This window comes from Anomaloglossus baeobatrachus, chromosome 3 (assembly GCF_048569485.1).
Source record: "Anomaloglossus baeobatrachus isolate aAnoBae1 chromosome 3, aAnoBae1.hap1, whole genome shotgun sequence".
NCBI lineage: Eukaryota > Metazoa > Chordata > Amphibia > Anura > Aromobatidae > Anomaloglossus > Anomaloglossus baeobatrachus.
In genome coordinates this window covers 562,548,682-562,567,198 of record NC_134355.1, presented here as the reverse complement: position 1 = coordinate 562,567,198, position 18,517 = coordinate 562,548,682, and the positions used below count along the sequence as shown (strand labels likewise).

The 18,517-nt window shown below is 51.2% G+C and overlaps 1 protein-coding gene across 3 annotated transcripts in view; it reads right to left on the bottom strand.

Annotated features, from left to right (window-relative positions):
• GIGYF2 (GRB10 interacting GYF protein 2) overlaps nt 1–18,517 on the bottom strand; it is a 308,508-nt gene that overhangs the window by 167,787 nt on the left and 122,204 nt on the right. For all 3 annotated transcript variants that reach the window (XM_075340885.1, XM_075340887.1, XM_075340886.1), the window contains one exon: nt 16,137–16,393. In XM_075340885.1, the coding sequence (XP_075197000.1) occupies nt 16,137–16,393 (257 nt within the window). The remainder of the gene's footprint in view (nt 1–16,136; nt 16,394–18,517) is intronic.

Sequence of the window (18,517 nt, the reverse complement as noted above, 5' to 3'; positions counted from 1 at the left end):
CGTGAGAGACTTCTTGGAGGCAGAGTCCTCTCGCCATTGTCAGAGCCAGAGAGCTCTACGGATGGCTATGGTATGTGAGGCGGCAAACGCTGCGCAGGTTGCAGCGTCCATGGAGGCCTGCATGAGGTACTCCGCCGCAGCGGCAATTTTGAGCTGTTACCTAAGTGAAGGTATAAGGGAACTGGGATTCCTCAAGTGAAGTGTCAAGGGATTCTGCCAAGACCGAGATCGCCTTTGCGACCCACACAGAGACAAAGGAGGGCGAGAGGGAGGAACCCGCAGCCTCAATAAGCAGAGCGGGCGAGGTGCTCCACCTGTCTGTCGGGTCCTTGATGGAGGAACCATCGGGTAAAGACAGGAGCGTCTTTGTGGCAAGGCGGGAGACCGGGGGGGGGGGGGGGTTTGGTCGACCAAGGGCGGATCGGCCCAGCCCTTAGGGGCAGGTGAGGCAAAGGGGTACCGGAACGCCATGAGTTTTTGGTTACCGAAGCGCCTGTCAGGCTTCTCCCTTTGCTTTGTGAGGATATTCTGAAACTGTGGGTTATCAGCGAAAACCTTTTGGGGTTTCCTTGCCCTCTTAAAGGAGAGCACATGATCAGTGGTAGTGGATGGGGGATCCTCCACATGCAGTGTTTGGTTAACTGCTGCTATAAGGGAGTCTATTGCAGTTTGATCATCTGGGGAGGATGAAGCCAAGGAATCCTCCTGGTACAGAAGGGAATTTTGTTACTTACCGTAAATTCCTTTTCTTCTAGCTCTTATTGGGAGACCCAGACGATTGGGTGTATAGCACTGCCTCCGGAGGCCACACAAAGCAATTACACTAAAAAGTGTAAGGCCCCTCCCCTTCTGGCTATACACCCCCAGTGGGATCACTGGCTCACCAGTTTTAGTGCAAAAGCAAGAAGGAGGAAAGCCAATAACTGGTTTAAACAAATTCACTCCGAGTAACATCGGAGAACTGAAAACCGTTCAACATGAACAACATGTGTACCCGCAAACAAACCAAAAATCCCGAAGGACAACAGGGCGGGTGCTGGGTCTCCCAATAAGAGCTAGAAGAAAAGGAATTTACGGTAAGTAACAAAATTCCCTTCTTCTTCGGCGCTCTATTGGGAGACCCAGACGATTGGGACGTCCAAAAGCTGTCCCTGGGTGGGTAAAGAAATACCTCATGTTAGAGCTGCAAAGACAGCCCTCCCCTACGGGGAGGCAACTGCCGCCTGCAGGACTCTTCTACCTAGGCTGGCGTCCGCCGAAGCATAGGTATGCACCTGATAATGTTTGGTGAAAGTGTGCAGACTCGACCAGGTAGCTGCCTGGCACACCTGTTGAGCCGTAGTCTGGTGTCGCAATGCCCAGGACGCACCCACGGCTCTGGTAGAATGGGCCTTCAGCCCTGATGGAACCGGAAGCCCCGCAGAACGGTAGGCTTCAAGAATTGGTTCTTTGATCCATCGAGCCAGGGTGGCCTTAGAAGCCTGCGACCCTTTGCGCTTACCAGCGACAAGGACAAAGAGTGCATCCGAACGGCGCAGGGGCGCCGTGCGGGAAATGTAGATTCTGAGTGCTCTCACCAGATCTAACAAATGTAAATCCTTCTCATACCGATGAACTGCATGAGGACAAAACGAAGGCAAAGAGATATCCTGATTAAGAGGAAAAGAGGATACCACCTTCGGGAAAAACTCCTGAATGGGGCGCAGCACTACCTTGTCCTGGTGGAAGACCAAGAAGGGAGCCTTGGAAGACAGCGCTGCTAGCTCAGACACTCTCCGAAGAGATGTGATCGCTACCAGAAAAGCCACTTTCTGGGATAGTCTAGAAAGTGAAACCTCCCTCAGAGGCTCGAAGGGCGGCTTCTGGAGGGCAACTAGTACCCTGTTCAGATCCCATGGATCTAACGGCCGCTTGTACGGGGGAACGATATGGCAAACCCCCTGTAGGAACGTGCGCACCTTAGAAAGTCGTGTTAGACGCTTCTGAAAAAAGACGGATAGCGCCGAGACTTGTCCTTTAAGGGAGCCGAGCGACAAACCTTTTTCTAACCCAGATTGCAGGAAAGAAAGAAGGGTAGGTAATGCAAATGGCCAGGGAGACACTCCCTGAGCAGAGCACCAGGATAAGAATATCCTCCACGTTCTGTGGTAGATCTTAGCAGACGTGGGCTTCCTAGCCTGTCTCATGGTGGCAACGACCCCTTGGGATAAGCCTGAAGACGCTAGGATCCAGGACTCAATGGCCACGCAGTCAGGTTGAGGGCCGCAGAATTCCGATGGAAAAAACGGCCCTTGGGACAGTAAGTCTGGTCGGTCTGGTAGTGCCCACGGTTGGCCGACCGTGAGATGCCACAGATCCGGATACCACGCCCTCCTCGGCCAGTCTGGGGCGACGAGTATGACGCGGCTGCAGTCGGATCTGATCTTGCGTAGCACTCTGGGCAAGAGTGTCAGAGGTGGAAACACATAAGGGAGCCGGAACTGCGACCAATCTTGCACTAGGGCGTCTGCTGCTAGAGCTCTTTGATCGCGAGACCGTGCCATGAAGGATGGGACCTTGTTGTTGTGCCGGGACGCCATTAGGTCGACGTCCGGCCTTCCCCATCGGCGACAGATTTCCTGAAACACGTCCGGGTGAAGGGACCATTCCCCTGCGTCCATGCCCTGGCGACTGAGGAAGTCTGCTTCCCAGTTTTCTACGCCGGGGATGTGAACTGCGGATATGGTGGAGGCCGTGGCTTCCACCCACATCATAATGCGCCGGGCTTCCTGGAAGGCTTGCCGACTGCGAGTCCCCCCTTGGTGATTGATGTATGCCACCGCTGTGGAGTTGTCCGATTGAATTCGGATCTGCTTCCCTTCCAGCCACTGCTGGAAGGCTAGTAGGGCAAGAAACACTGCTCTGATTTCCAGAACATTGATCTGAAGGATGGACTCCTGCTGAGTCCACGTACCCTGAGCCCTGTGGTGGAGAAACACTGCTCCCCACCCTGACAGACTCGCGTCTGTCGTGACCACCGCCCAGGACGGTGGTAGGAAGGATCTTCCCTGTGATAATGAGGTGGAAAGGAGCCACCACTGCAGAGAATCCTTGGCCGTCTGGGAAAGGGAGACTTTCCTGTCCAGGGATGTCGACTTCCCGTCTCATTGGCGGAGAATGTCCCATTGAAGTGGACGCAGATGAAACTGCGCAAACGGAACCGCCTCCATTGTCGCCACTCTCTTCCCGAGGAAGTGCATGAGGCGTCTTAAGAAGTGCGACTGACCTTGAAGGAGAGTCTGCACCCCAGTCTGTAGTGACCGCTGCTTGTCCAGCTTGTCAAGCTTCACTACCGCTGAGAGGGTATGAAACTCCATGCCAAGATACGTTAGTGATTGGGTCGTGACAGGTTTGACTTTGAGAAGTTGATGATCCACCCGAACGTCTGGAGAGTCTCCAGCGCAACATTCAGGCTGAGTTGGCATGCCTCTTGAGAGGGTGCCTTGACAAGTAGATCGTCCAAGTAAGGGATCACAGAGTGTCCCTGTGAGTGCAAGACTGCTACCACTGCCGTCATGACCTTGGCGAACACCCGTGGGGCTGTCGCCAGCCCGAATGGCAGAGCTACGAACTGAAGATAGTCATTTCGTAACACGAAATGTAGAAAAACATTGGTGCTCTGTAGCAATCGGCACGTGGAGATGAAGGGAATTTTGTTACTTACCGTAAATTCCTTTTCTTCTAGCTCTTATTGGGAGACCCAGACGATTGGGGTATAGCTACTGCCCTCTGGAGGCCACACAAAGCACTACATTAAAAGTGCAAGGCCCCTCCCCCTCTGGCTATACCCCCCCCGTGGTATCACGGGTTCTCCAGTTTTAGTGCCAAAGCAAGAAGGAGGAAGCCAATAACTGGTTTAAACAAATTAACTCCGAATAACATCGGAGAACTGAAAAACCGTTCAACATGAACAACATGTGTACCCGCAAACAACAAAAAAACATCCCGAAGGACAACAGGGCGGGTGCTGGGTCTCCCAATAAGAGCTAGAAGAAAAGGAATTTACGGTAAGTAACAAAATTCCCTTCTTCTTCAGCGCTCTATTGGGAGACCCAGACGATTGGGACGTCCAAAAGCTGTCCCTGGGTGGGTAAATAAATACCTCATGTTAGAGCTGCAAAACAGCCCTCCCCTACGGGGGTGTCACTGCCGCCTGCAGGACTCTTCTACCTAAGCTGGCATCCGCCGAAGCATAGGTATGCACCTGATAATGCTTGGTGAAAGTGTGCAGACTGGACCAGGTAGCTGCCTGGCACACCTGTTGAGCCGAAGCCTGGTGACGTAATGCCCAGGACGCACCCACGGCTCTGGTGGAGTGGGCTTTTAGCCCTGAAGGAACCGGAAGCCCCGCAGAACGGTAGGCCTCTAGAATTGGTTCTTTGATCCATCGAGCCAGGGTGGCTTTAGAAGCCTGCAACCCCTTGCGCGGACCAGCGACAAGGACGAAAAGTGCATCGGCACGGCGTATGGGCGCCGTGCGGGAAATGTAGATTCTGAGTGCTCTCACCAGATCTAGCAAACGTAAGGCCTTTTCATACCGGTGAACCGGATGAGGGCAAAAAGAAGGCAAGGAAATATCCTGATTAAGATGAAAAGAGGATACGACCTTAGGAAGAAACTCCGGAATGGGGCGCAGCACAACCTTGTCCTGGTGGAACACCAGGAAGGGAGCCTTAGATGACAGAGCTGCCAGCTCAGACACTCGCCGAAGCGATGTGATCGCAACAAGAAACGCCACTTTCTGCGACAGCCGAGAAAAGGAAACTTCCTTCAGAGGCTCGAAGGGCGGCTTCTGGAGAGCAACTAGTACCCTGTTCAGATCCCATGGATCTAACGGTCGCTTGTACGGGGGCACAATATGACAGACCCCCTGCAGGAACGTGCGCACCTTAGGAAGACGTGCTAGACGCTTCTGAAAAAACACGGATAGTGCCGAAACTTGCCCTTTAAGGGAGCTGAGCGACAAGCCCTTTTCTAACCCCGATTGCAGGAAGGAAAGAAACTTGGGCAATGCAAATGGCCAGGGAGACACTCCCTGAGCAGAGCACCAGGACAAGAAAATCTTCCACGTTCTGTGGTAGATCTTAGCCGAATTCGACTTTCTAGCTTGTCTCATTGTGGCAACGACTCCCTGAGATAATCCAGCAGATGCTAGGATCCAGGACTCAATGGCCACACAGTCAGGTTCAGGGCCGCAGAATTCTGATGGAAAAACGGCCCTTGGGACAGTAAGTCTGGTCGGTCTGGCAGTGACCACGGTCGACCGATCGTGAGATGCCACAGATCCGGATACCAAGACCTCCTCGGCCAGTCTGGAGCGACGAGTATGACGCGGCTGCACTCGGATCTGATCTTGCGTAGCACTCTGGGCAAGAGCGCCAGAGGCGGAAACACGTATGGGAGCTGAAACTGCGACCAATCTTGAACCAAGGCGTCTGCCGCCAGAGCTCTTTGATCGCGCGACCTCGCCATGAATGCCGGGACCTTGTTGTTGTGCCGGGATGCCATTAGGTCGACGTCCGGCACTCCCCAGCGTCGACAGATTTCCTGAAACACGTCCGGGTGAAGGGACCATTCCCCTGCGTCCATGCCCTGGCGACTGAGGAAGTCTGCTTCCCAGTTTTCTACGCCTGGGATGTGAACCGCGGATATGGTGGATGCTCTGTCCTCCACCCACATTAGAATGCGCCGGACTTCTTGGAAGGCTTGCCGACTGCGCGTCCCTCCTTGGTGGTTGATGTATGCCACCGCTGTGGAGTTGTCCGATTGGATTCGGATCTGCTTTCCTTCCAGCCACTGTTGGAAGGCCAGTAGAGCAAGATACACTGCTCTGATCTCCAGAACATTGATCTGAAGGGTGGACTCCTGCGGAGTCCACGTCCCCTGAGCCCTGTGGTGTAGAAATACTGCTCCCCACCCTGACAGACTCGCATCTGTCGTGACTACTGCCCAGGATGGGGGCAGGAAGGATCTTCCCTGAGACAATGAGGTGGGAAGGAGCCACCATTGTAGAGAGTCTTTGGCCGTCTGGGAAAGCGAGACTTTCCTGTCCAGGGACGTTGACTTCCCGTCCCATTGGCGGAGAATGTCCCATTGAAGTGGGCGCAGATGAAACTGCGCAAAGGGAACTGCTTCCATGGCTGCCACCATCTTCCCTAGGAAATGCATGAGGCGCCGCAAGGGATGCAACTGGCCCTGCAGAAGAGATTGCACCCCTGTCTGTAGTGACCGCTGCTTGTCCAGCGGAAGCTTCACTATCGCTGCTAGAGTATGAAACTCCATGCCAAGATACGTTAGTGACTGAGTCGGTGATAGGATCGACTTTGGAAAGTTGATGATCCATCCGAAAGACTGTAGAGTCTCCAGCGTAGCATTCAGGCTGTGCTGACATGCCTCCTGAGAGGGAGCTTTGACCAATAAGTCGTCTAGGTAAGGGATCACCGAGTGTCCCTGAGAGTGCAAGACTGCTACCACCGCCGCCATGACCTTGGTGAAGACCCGTGGGGCTGTCGCCAGACCAAATGGAAGAGCTACGAACTGAAAATGGTCGTCTCCTATCACAAAACGTAGAAAACGTTGATGTCCTGTAGCAATTGGCACGTGGAGATAAGCATCTTTGATGTCTATTGAGGCAAGGAAGTCTCCTCTGGACATTGAGGCAATGACAGAGCGGAGGGTTTCCATCCGGAACCTCCTGGCGTGCACATGTTTGTTGAGCCGTTTTAGGTCCAGAACAGGACGGAACGAGCCGTCCTTTTTTGGAACCACAAAGAGATTGGAGTAAAACCCTTGCCCTTGTTCCTGAGAAGGGACTGGGACAACCACTCCTTCCGCTTTTAGGGAATCCACCGCCTGCAGCAGAGCATCTGCTCGGTCTGGACGTGGGGAGGTTCTGAAGAACCGAGCTGGAGGACGAGAATTGAACTCGATTCTGTACCCGCGAGACAAAATGTCCGTCACCCACCGGTCTTTGACCTGTGACATCCAAATGCCGGAAAAGCGGGAGAGCCTGCCCCCGACCGGCGATGCGGAGGGGGGGGGCTGGAAGTCATGAGGTAGCCGCTTTGGAAGCGGTACCTCCATTTGCTTTCTTGGGGCGTGTGTGAGTCCGCCACGAATCTGAGTTTCTTTGCGTCCTCTGAGTCCCTTTGGACGAGGTAAATGGTGTCTTGCCCGAACCTCGAAAGGACTGAAACCTCTGCTGCCACTTTTTCTGCTGAGGTTTGGATGTTCTGGGTTGTGGTAAAGAGGAGTCTTTACCCTTGGACTGCTTAATGATGTCAGCCAATGGCTCGCCAAACAGTCTATCTCTAGACAAAGGCAAACTGGTTAAACATTTTTTGGAACCAGCATCTGCTTTCCAGTCCTTTAACCACAAGGCTCTGCGCAAAACTACCGAATTGGCGGACGCCATTGAGGTGCGACTGGTAGATTCTAGGACCGCATTGATAGCGTAAGACGCAAACGCCGACATCTGCGTGGTAAGGTGCGCCACTTGCGGCACTGCTGGATGCATGATAGCATCCACTTTTGCTAAGCCAGCTGAAATAGCCTGGAGTGCCCATACGGCTGCGAATGCCGGAGCAAACGACGCGCCGATAGCTTCATAGACAGATTTTAACCAAAGGTCCATCTGTCTGTCATTGGCATCTTTAAGTGAAGCGCCATCCTCCACTGCAACTATGGATCTAGCTGCAAGTTTGGAAATCGGGGGGTCTACCTTTGGACACTGTGTCCAGCGCTTGACCACCTCAGGGGGGAAAGGGAAACGCGTATCTTTAGATCGTTTAGAGAAACGCCTTTCTGGGTGAGCGTCGTGCTTCTGGATTGATTCTCTGAAGTCAGAGTGATCTAACAAAGCACTCAATTTACGCTTGGGATAAAGGAAACGAAACTTTTCCTGCTCCGCAGCCGCCTCTTCTGCTGAAGGGGCTGGGGGAGAAATATCCAACAGCCTATTGATGGCCGAGATAAGGTCGTTTACCATGGCATCCCCATCCGGGGTATCCAGGTTGAGAGGGGTTCCAGGAGTGGATTCCTGATCACTCTCATCAGACACATCACAGGGAGACTGATTGCGCTGAGACCCTGAGCAGTGTGAAGACGTCGAGGGTCTTTCCCAGCGAGCTCGCTTAGGGTGGCTGGGGCCATCATCTGAGTCATAATCCTCGGCCTGTGAAGCCGGGGACCCCCCTGTGGGCTGGATACATTCCAAGTAAGGGGGACCTGAGGACAGAGGCCTCGCCGTGCCCAGAGACTGAGTCCCATGCATAGATTGCAAGGTTTCAAGGATTTTTGCCATAGACACAGACATATTATCTGCAAAAACTGCAAAGTCCGTCCCTGTCACCGGGGCAGAACTTACAAGCGTCTCAGCCTGGGTCGCTACCTCTCCTGACTCCGGCTGGCGAAGCAGCACCGGGTCGGAGCATTGCACACAATGGGGGTCATCGGAGCCTGCTGGTAGATTAGCCCCACATGCAGCACACGCAGTATACACAGCCCTTTTTGCCTTGGCCGCCTTGCGTTTTGAGGATGACATGTTGCTGCTTCCACAGAGCGATCTGGGATATGCAGCCAGAAGCGCACCTCACAGTGCAAGAAATACAATATCTATATATCTGTACCCAGTACACTGATACACAGTGAGGCACTAGAGGGACCAGCACAGAAAAATCGCTTACCGCCCGCTTAAAAAGCGGGTGTGTGGTCGCCAGATAGCCCCTAGTCCAGGTCTCCCAGAGCCTTGCGTCCTTCCTCCAGCCAGGCATGCATGTAATGGCTGCCGGCGTCTCGGGAGAGGAAGGGGGGCGGGCCCTGGGCGTTCCTGGCCAAGAGCGGGAAGCCTGCTTCCCTCTGTGCCAAGTGAGAGGGCTGGAGCATGTAAATCAGGCTCCAGCCCTCGTCGCTGCTAGCGAACAGCGTCTCTCCCCTACCCTGAATGACAGGGTGGGGGCGGGAACGAAACGGAGCTGCCGGCGTCCTAGGCCCAAAAAGCCGGGGACTAAATTTATAACCGCCGCCGCCGTAAAAGCGCGGACGGCGGATCCCCGGCGCACCACAAGTCACAGCAGCGCCGCCCGGTCCAGAGGGGGTCGGCGCTGCGTTCCCATACACAAAAAAGTCCCCCAGTAATCTGTAGGGACTCTAGCTCCAACGTTGCGGTCCCCGGCGCACTACAACACCCAGCCAGCCCGGAGTGTGTCTGTGCCTGCCGGGGACACAGAGTACCTGTATGATGCAGGGCCCTGTCCCTGATCGTACTCCTGCTCCGTCTCCATCAGGTTCTAATGGGTCTGTGGATGGAGCCCGGCATCAGAGCTGAGAGGCCGGCAGGATCCCACTTCCACAGAGCCCTACAAGGGGATGTGGAAGGAAAACAGCATGTCAGGCTCCAGCCCTGTACCAGCAATAGGTACCTCAACCTTACAACACCATCCAGGGGTGAGAAGGGAGCATGCTGGGGACACTATATGTGTCCTCTTTTCTTCCATCCGAAACAGTCAGCAGCTACTGCTGACTAAAATCTGTGGAGCTATGCATGGAATGTCTGACCTCCTTCGCACACAAAGCTAAAACTGGAGAACCCGTGATACCACGGGGGGGGTATAGCCAGAGGGGGAGGGGCCTTGCACTTTTAATGTAGTGCTTTGTGTGGCCTCCAGAGGGCAGTAGCTATACCCCAATCGTCTGGGTCTCCCAATAGAGCGCTGAAGAAAAGCATCTTTGATGTCTATTAATGCTAGGAAATTTCCTTGAGACATTGAGGCAATGACGGAGCGGAGGGTTTCATCCGGAACCGCCTGGCCTCCACGTGCTTGAGCAGTTTTAGGTCCAGAACGGAACGGAAAGAGCCATCCTTGTTTGGCACCACAACCAGATTGGAGGAAAACCGTGTCTTGTTCCTGAAGAGGAACCGGGATTACCACTCCTTCTGCCTGCAGAAGAGCATCTGCTCGGTGGGGAGGTGGGGACGTTCTGAAGAATCGAGTCGGAGGACGAGAACAGAACTCTGTCCTGTGCACGTGGGCACACTGTCACTCACCCACCGGTCTGTGACCTGTGGCAGCTAAATGTCGCCAAAGGCGAGCGAGTCTGCCATCAACCGCGGATGCGGAAAGATGAGAGAGCTGAAAGTCATGAGGAGACCGCCTTGGTAGCGGTTCCTCCGGCTGCCTTCCTTGGGCGTGATTGAGCCCGGCCGGCAGCTGAGCCTCTGAGGCTTTTCAGCCCTTTTGGACGAGGACAATTGGGACCTGCCCGAGCCTGGGAAGGACCGAAACCTCGACTGTCCTTCCAGGACAGCATTAATAGGGTAAGTCGCAATGCAGACATTGCGAGGTTACGGACGCCCCTGCGGCACAGATGTACCTGTGCTCAAGACCAGCTGCGCAAGAACAGCTGAAAAGCTTAGGGTGCCCATACGGCTGTGAATGCCGGAGCAACCGACACGCCGATAGCCTCATAGACAGATTTCAACCAGAGTCCATCTGTCTGTCAATGGTATCTGTAAGTGAAGTCCCATCTCCACTGCAACTATGGCTCTAGCCGCAAGCCTGGAGATTGGAAAATCCACCTTTGGACCCTGGGTCCAACGCCTGACCACGTCAGGGGGAAAGTGATAACGTGTATCCTTAATACGTTTGGAGAAAACGCTTATCTGGGAAGCGTGGTGTTCCTGGACTGCTTCTCTGAAGTCAGCGTGGCCAGAACAATACTCAATATACGTTTGAGCTACTGAAATGGGACTTCTCCTGCTGTGAAGCTGACTCCTCCGCTGGGGGAGCTGAGGGAGAAAAGATCCAACATTCCATTGATGGACGCTATAGGATCATTCCTTATGGCGTCACCATCCGGTGTATCCGGAGTGAGAGCGGTGTCAGGATCAAAGTCCTGATGAGCTACGTCTGCCTCATCATACAGAGAGCCTCCTGGGACCCCCCCCGGAGCACCGATTTTATTCCAAGTGAGGGTGGCCAGGGAGCAATGATCCAGATTGCCCATGGCCTGTCCGGACTGCAAGTCTCTATCACATTGCAACTCCGTCCCTGTCCTTGGACAGGGTTGAGAGGTGGTTCTTTTGGCCACGTCAAGTAGAGACCCCGGCTGACCAAGTGCTACAGGGGAGCATTGCACCCAATGGGGAGCAGTGCCGTGGAACAGTATCACATGCAGCAAAAACAGCATCGAAAGCCTGTGTTGCTTATATGCTGCTGCCGACTTATAGAGCCAAGAATGGCGACCGTACAGTGCAATGTATATCATACAAGCATAAAGTACAAATGAACACTGCAGCACATGCAATACAAGCAGCATAGAAAGCCTGCTTTTCTGCTGCTGTAGACTAGCCATCTAGGGGAATATAGCCCAGAATAGCGACCATACAGTGCAATGTATAGCATACAAGCATAAGTACAAATGAACACTGCAACCCCTGCAATACAAGCAGCATAGAAAAAAACCTGTGCCTCAGCACTCCTGCTTTTCTGCTGCTATAGTCTAGCCATTCCATGGCGAATATAGCCAAGACTAGCGACCGTACAGTGCAGTGTATAGCATACAAGCATAAATACACATAAACACTTCAGTACGTGCAATACAAGCAGCATAGAAAGCCTGTGCCTTAGCACCCATGCTTTCCTGCTGCTGATGTGTCGCCATCTAAGAGGGCATATAGCCCAAAATAGCGACCTATGCAGTGTACTTAAAATACAAATAGACAAACTGCGGTATTTAGTGTCAGCACCCCAGGTGCCGCTTACCGCCCGCCTATAAGCGGGTGTGTGGTCGCCCTAGTCCTGTTGGTTGCCCAGAGTCCGTTCTCTCAGCTCGGGCTGCAGGAATGGCTGCCGGCGTCCTTCTCCAGCTCGTGTGAGTAGGGGCGGGCCGTGGGCGTGCCCCAAGTCAGAGCGGGAAACCGGCGTCCCACAGTGTCTAGTGAGAGGGCTGGAGCATGTAAATAAGGCTCCAGCCCTCGGCTCTGCTGATAGTACAGCGTCTCTCCCCTACCCTGATTGACAGGGTGGGGGCGGGAACGAAGCTGAGCTAGGCCGCAAAAGCCGGGGACTGGATTTATAAGCGCCGCCGCCGTAAAAGCGCGGTCGGCGCTAAGTCCCCGGCGCACTACAAGTCCCAGCCGCGTCGCCGCTCCCGGAGCGTCCGGCGCGGTAGTTCCCAATAGATAAAGTCACTCAGCTAGGCTGCAGTGACTGTAACCCTTTACTGTCCCCGGCGCACTAGCACACCCAGCAAGTCTGGAGTGTGCTGTGCCTGTGTGTACGGGGACATAGAGTACCTGAATGGTGCAGGGCCATGTCCCTGAACGGCACTCCCGCTCCACATCCAGCAGGTTCAATGGGTCTGTGGATGGAGCCCGGCCTCAGGGCTTTGGGGCCGGTAAGATCCCACTTCCTCAGAGCCCCTCAGGGGGATGGGGAAGGAAAACAGCATGTGGGCTCCAGCCTCCGTACCAGCAATAGGTACCTCAACCTTACAAACCACCAGTGGGGTGAGAAGGGAGCATGCTGGGGGCCCTAGTATGGGCCCTCTTTTCTTCCATCCGATATAGTCAGCAGCTACTGCTGACTAAACAGTGGAGCTATGCGTGGATGTCTGACCTCCTTCGCACAAAGCCGAAAACTGGTGAGCCAGTGATCCCACTGGGGGTGTATAGCCAGAAGGGGAGGGGCCTTACACTTTTTAGTGTAATTGCTTTGTGTGGCCTCCGGAGGCAGTGCTATACACCCAATCGTCTGGGTCTCCCAATAGAGCGCCGAAGAAAACAGCATTCTCCCTCCTCCAGCTCTTCAGAAGCCGTGGAGCGTGTGGCAGAGCCTGCCCTGTGTGCTCCCGAAGGAGAGTCATGGGGGCCATGAGAGAGTGCTGGAGACACCCGGCCGTGTGCTCTTTTCCTGATTCCTGCAACCGGTGAAGCATGTGCCCGGATTACCTCAGAAGGATCCTCCATAGGGGTATCCTCAGGCTGCGTTCCGTCCAGGGGCCCAGAAGGGTGTGGAGGACGACATTGCATAGCCAGAATCAGGTTCTGTGAGAGTTTTTCCATGGATTGGGACAGAAACTGTGCCCATTCCAGTGGGCTGGGAGCCCTAGGCTCTGGGCTGACGGTAGCTCAGCGTGACAGGCAGTGCAGGCTGAATAATAGACTATGTGGGCCTTAGCACTCTTAGTGCCCTTAGGCTATGTGCGCACGTTGCGTAAAAACATGCAGTTACGCTGCGCTTTGTAGCGCAGCGTAACTGCATGCGTCCTGCGGCCCCTGCACAGTCTATGGAGATTGTGCAGGGGCCGTGCGCACGTGGCGTCTAAGAGCGCAGCGCTTCGGCTACTGCCGAAGCGCTGCGCAAAAAGAAGTGACATGTCACTTCTTTCCTGCGCTTTGCCGGCAGCTCCTGCTCTGTCTATGGCAGGAGCTGCAGGCAGAGCGCATGGAATCGGCGCTCACTACGGACATTTCTGCAGCGATCTAAAGCGCACATGTGCTCTTCAGATCGCTGCAGAAATTTCTGCAGGGCTTGTACGCAACGTGCGCACATAGCATTAGAATTCTGCATGTTCCTAATAGGAGTACGCCAGGAGGGGGAGTAATGGTCAGCAGAGCTACAAGTGAAGCAAGCACCTCACCAGAATCAGCCGATGGCCCTGTCCTCAGGAAGGAGTAAGCTCTGTGGAGATCTTCGCACGCTTTCCTGGTTCCTGAAGGGGGGGGGGCTTATCGCGGCCACGGGGTGCGGGGCTTAGCGCTAAAAGAGCGCGAAGAAGTAGTCAGTGTGCCCCCCCCTGCTGTGGGAAGTAAAAAACGGCGGGAAGGGAGCTTCTGAAAGTTTTCCTCCCTCGAGTCAGCACACAGCTTGTCACTGGTGGTTCTCTGCCGGCTTTTCTGCTAGAGCAAATAAACAGAGCAAATAAACAGCACGAGTTCCTGAGCTCTGGGACCTCCCCCTGCCACTGGTAAATTATCTGTGCAGGACTTTCTGCAAACAGCGAGGGACTTCCCCCTCCTCCAGCCAGCAAGCTAGAGAAAAGTTAACACTGTGTGTTCAGGATCCCTGGGGCTCTCCTCCTTGCAATCAGCAAGGGACTTTCTCATAATAAATACTGTAAATTCAGCAGTCCTGGGAGCCTTCCCTGCACCGTCTTTTCTCCCTTTGTCTGGGAAACCAGTCAGGGGGGCTCTCACCTTAAACACTGCTTCAGTCCAGGTAGTGGAAATAGCAGAGTCAGCTTGCTGTGTCCGGTCACACAGGTGCCATGTTTAACTCAGAGCCTGCAAAGAGGGGCTGAGGAATTGTGCCTCTGCCCTGGGCTCTGGAAAATCGGTGTCTGTGTAACCAGTCGTCCAGCCCAGGATACAGCATCGCAGGAGGGGGTACGTGGAGGTGACACTCCACGTTCCCGCCCGTTAATGGTAGTGGGAGATCGGTCCCAAAAGGAAACCGTCTCCCTCAAAAAATGACAAACCTTGAAAGGAAGTGCCTCCTACAGACACTAAGCTAAAACTGAGCTTGCCTGGCCCGGCCAGGGGGTGTATACTGCAGAGGAGGAGCTAATGTCTTTTGCATCTACTTCGTGTCCTCCTATGGATAGGCAGCATAACACCCATGGTCCTGTGTCCCCCGATGAGGCGTCAGAGAAAGGGTATTATCCTGGTGGTACCAGTGTAAAGTGATTACAGGGTATCACCAACCTGGTGTAGTTGTGTGAATCACAACTACTATAAGGGCAAGAAATCAAGGCCACAATGGCTGCTGCAGACCCTGTAGATGGATCCGTATACAAAAGTGTTAACCCGTGCTGCCATGTGGGAAAAGATAATGATGACTAATATAAAATTGTGATTTATTGTTCTACGCGTTTCGTAGTATTGAACTCCTTCAGGAACAAAAATCACTCATGCTTATCCTGTGCATCAGTGATTTTGGTTCCTGAAGGAGTTGCAATACTCCGAAACGCGAAGACCAAAAAATCACAAGTTTATCTTCAAGTCATCATCATCTTATCACACACGGCAGCGCGGGTTAACCCTTTTCCTTCTTCCTTCCGTATAATTACCTCTTGATGTGAAAATGAGAGGCACTGGATAACACTTTTCACTTGGTGCCAATGTAATTTATCACTTATTTTCAAAGGGAATATTCGCAAGAAAGTCTGTGGAGCCCAAGAACCCATGTTACAAGCGCTAGTGCTCATTGTAAGGGCTCATTCACACATCAGTTTCCCATGTATTTATGACGGTAGTGATTTGGGGGTTTTTTTCCACATATATTTTATGGGGCTATTCAAATTTCAGATCTTTTTTCCTGTTGACAAAAGGCCTGCATAACAAAAACAAAAAATAAAAGAAGACGAGATGTCCTACTCCTTTCCGGTTTTTGGACAGAAATCGCACTAGCAATACATGTCGCTTCTAGGCATTAATGACTGTTTGCAGACAGGGAGACGGCACAGAATAATGCAAATATAAAATAATTACTCTAATATCCTCTCCACAGCTACACTGGCCAAGGTAAAGTGCGAGCAAGACCATCTGAATAAACAGACTTGCTCTAGTACTGCATTTGACCAAGTGTAAAAGATGGAAAAGAAAAAAAAAAAAAAAAAAAAAAAAAGACTATGAAAAGGATGCAGGAAGAGATGAAAGCTGTGAAAAGCTTCTGAAGATAAAACCGAGACTCCAGGTAACTTGACAAGTGTGAATGTCCAAAAATGAAGACAGAAAAAATAATAAATATAGTAGTGTACGATGCAACATCTCACAAACCTCTACTGTAGGAAAAGATTTTATTATGTGGCCTGAAGACTTGCATGTCGATATTTGTTTGGTCACTAATTGGTCTGCTATATTTTTAGTTGTATATACCAAAATGATATTACTTGCTATGACTAATAAGCAGGAAACTCTATACATTGTATGCGGGCCACTTGTACTAGTACAGGGATTTGTTTTTAGAATAAGGGAGGGCTGTGTCATCTATACTTTGTACTCACAGCCAGAAGACATGAAGTCATTTCGGAACATTAACCTGTTTAGTGTGAATGTCAACATTTGATATGCGATTGGTAAATTCATAGGCCTTCACCTGCTCTAGATGCTCCAGACCATCCTCTTCATCAGGTTCCGGGATGAGTGCGCCCATTCCAGGTGCGGCACAGACCGAGGGAGGAGGAGGCCCTGAGGAGATGTCAGTCTGAGGAGGAGGGGAGAGAATGGCTGGCCCTTGCTGAGGATCTTTGACTTGTTGAGCCGCAGTGCTTTGGCTAAATGCACGGGAAGGTGAGTGAGGTATTAAAGGAGCAGAGGACTCCAGTGACCCTCTGGAGCCGAGAGACACAGATTCTGAAAAACAAATGGGAAACAAAACTAAATTTTGTGACTCCAAATCGTAATAAAGAATAGTAATGTTCAAACAGATTGGATCTCATCTACTCAAAAGAAAGAGCAGTAAAGGAAGTGTCCAGGCAACATTACACCGCATTCTCATGTAGCCATGCCGGTAACACCAGTTTCCTGGCATTTATTGGTTCAAATTCCATGTTGAAAAGTGCAATCTCCACACCTGCCATGTTAATGTTCACATCTTATGCAAAACTTCACTGTGAAACGTAAGTTGTGCAGAGGAAAATAAAAAATACACAGCGGAAGTAAAAATCATGCAGAAAAGTCAAAGACAAGCTCTACTGTGCAACATGAAGGTTTCCGCTAAACATAGGTGGTAGATCCATTAACCCCTTCAGCCCCCAGCCTGTTTTCACCTTAAAGACCCGGCCATTTTTTGCAATTCTGACCAGTGTCACTTTGACAGCTTATAACTCTGGAACGCTTCAGCTGATCCTGGCGATTCTGACATTGTTTTTTCGTGACATATTGCACTTCATGTCAGTGGTAAATTTAGGACGATATTTTTTGCGTTTATTTGTGAAAATTCGGAAATTCGGCAAAAATTTCGAAAATTTCGCAATTTTCAAAATTTGAAATTTTATGCCCTTAAATCTGAGCGATATGTCACACAAAATAATTACTAAATAACATTTCCCACTTGTCTATTTTACACCAGCGCAATTTTCCAAACACTTTTTTTTTCGTTAGGAAGTTAGAAAGGTTCAAAGTTGATCAGCAATTTTTTAATTTTTCCAACAAAATTTTACAAAAAAATTTTTTTTTTTTAGGTACCACATCACATTTGGGTGTTTTGAGAAACCTAGGCGACAGAAAATACCCAAAAGCGACTCCATTCTAAAATTTGCACCCCTCACTCTCCTCAAAACTACATCCAAGAAGTTAATTAACCCTTTAGGAGCTTTACAGCAACCAAAGCAAAGTGGAAGGAAAAAATGAAAATTTTATTTTTTTTCTACAATAATGTTACTTTAGCCATAAAATTTAGCATTTTCACAAGGGTATCAGGAAAAAATGCAACATAAAATTAATTAAAACCTGAGTACACAGATATCTCATAAGTTGTGGAAATCAATTGTTTGGGCGCACGGCAAGGCTCGGAAGAGAAGGAGCATCATTTGAATTTTTTAAGCAAAATTGTCTGGAATCATTAGCGGATTCAATGTTGCGTTTGAAGACCCCCTGAGGTGCCGAAACAATGGAGCTCCCCCCACAAGTGACCCCATTTTGGAAACTAGACCCCTCATGGAATTTATCTAGATGTTTAGTGACAACTTTGAACCCCTGAAGGCTTCACAAAAGTTTATAATGTTCAGCCGTGAAAATATATATTTTTTTTTTTAACCATGAAATTGTTAATTTAACCAGGTAGCTTTTTTTTCCACAAGGGTATCAGGAAAAAATGCACCATAAAATGTTTTGTGCAGAGATCCACAGATACCTCATATGTGGTGGAAAGTAATTGTTTGGGAGCACGGCGGGGCTCAGAAGAGAAGGAGCGCCATTTCACAGCAAAAAAAGTTGGAATTATTAGCGGATGCCATGTTGCGTTTGGAGACCCCCTGAGGTGCCTAAACAATGGAGCTCCCCCACAAGTGACCTTATTTTGGAAACTAGACCCCTCATGGTATAAATCTAGATGGGTAATGAGCACTTTGAACCCTCATGTGCTTCATACATTGAGCCATAAAAACAAAAAAGTACTTTTTTTTTCCACAACAACGTTATTTTAGGCTCAGTTTTTTAAATTTTTACAGGGGTAACAGGATAAAATGGACCGCAAAATTTGTTGGGCAATTTGTCCTAAGTACGCTGATACCTCAATGTGGCAGAAAACCACTATTTGGGCACCCGGCAGAGCTCCAGAGGGAAGGAAGGTCATTTGATTTTTTAAATGGAAATTTACCTAGAATCGTTAGCCGCACCATGTTGCGTTTGGAGATCCCCCTGATGAGGACAGATTTTGCTGGATGTCTTTTTTGGGGGGGGGGAGGCAATGTGATTGAGGAGGTGGCTAATGCTGCAGATTGGGTATTGAGGGGGAGGGGCAAGCTAATTCTGCAG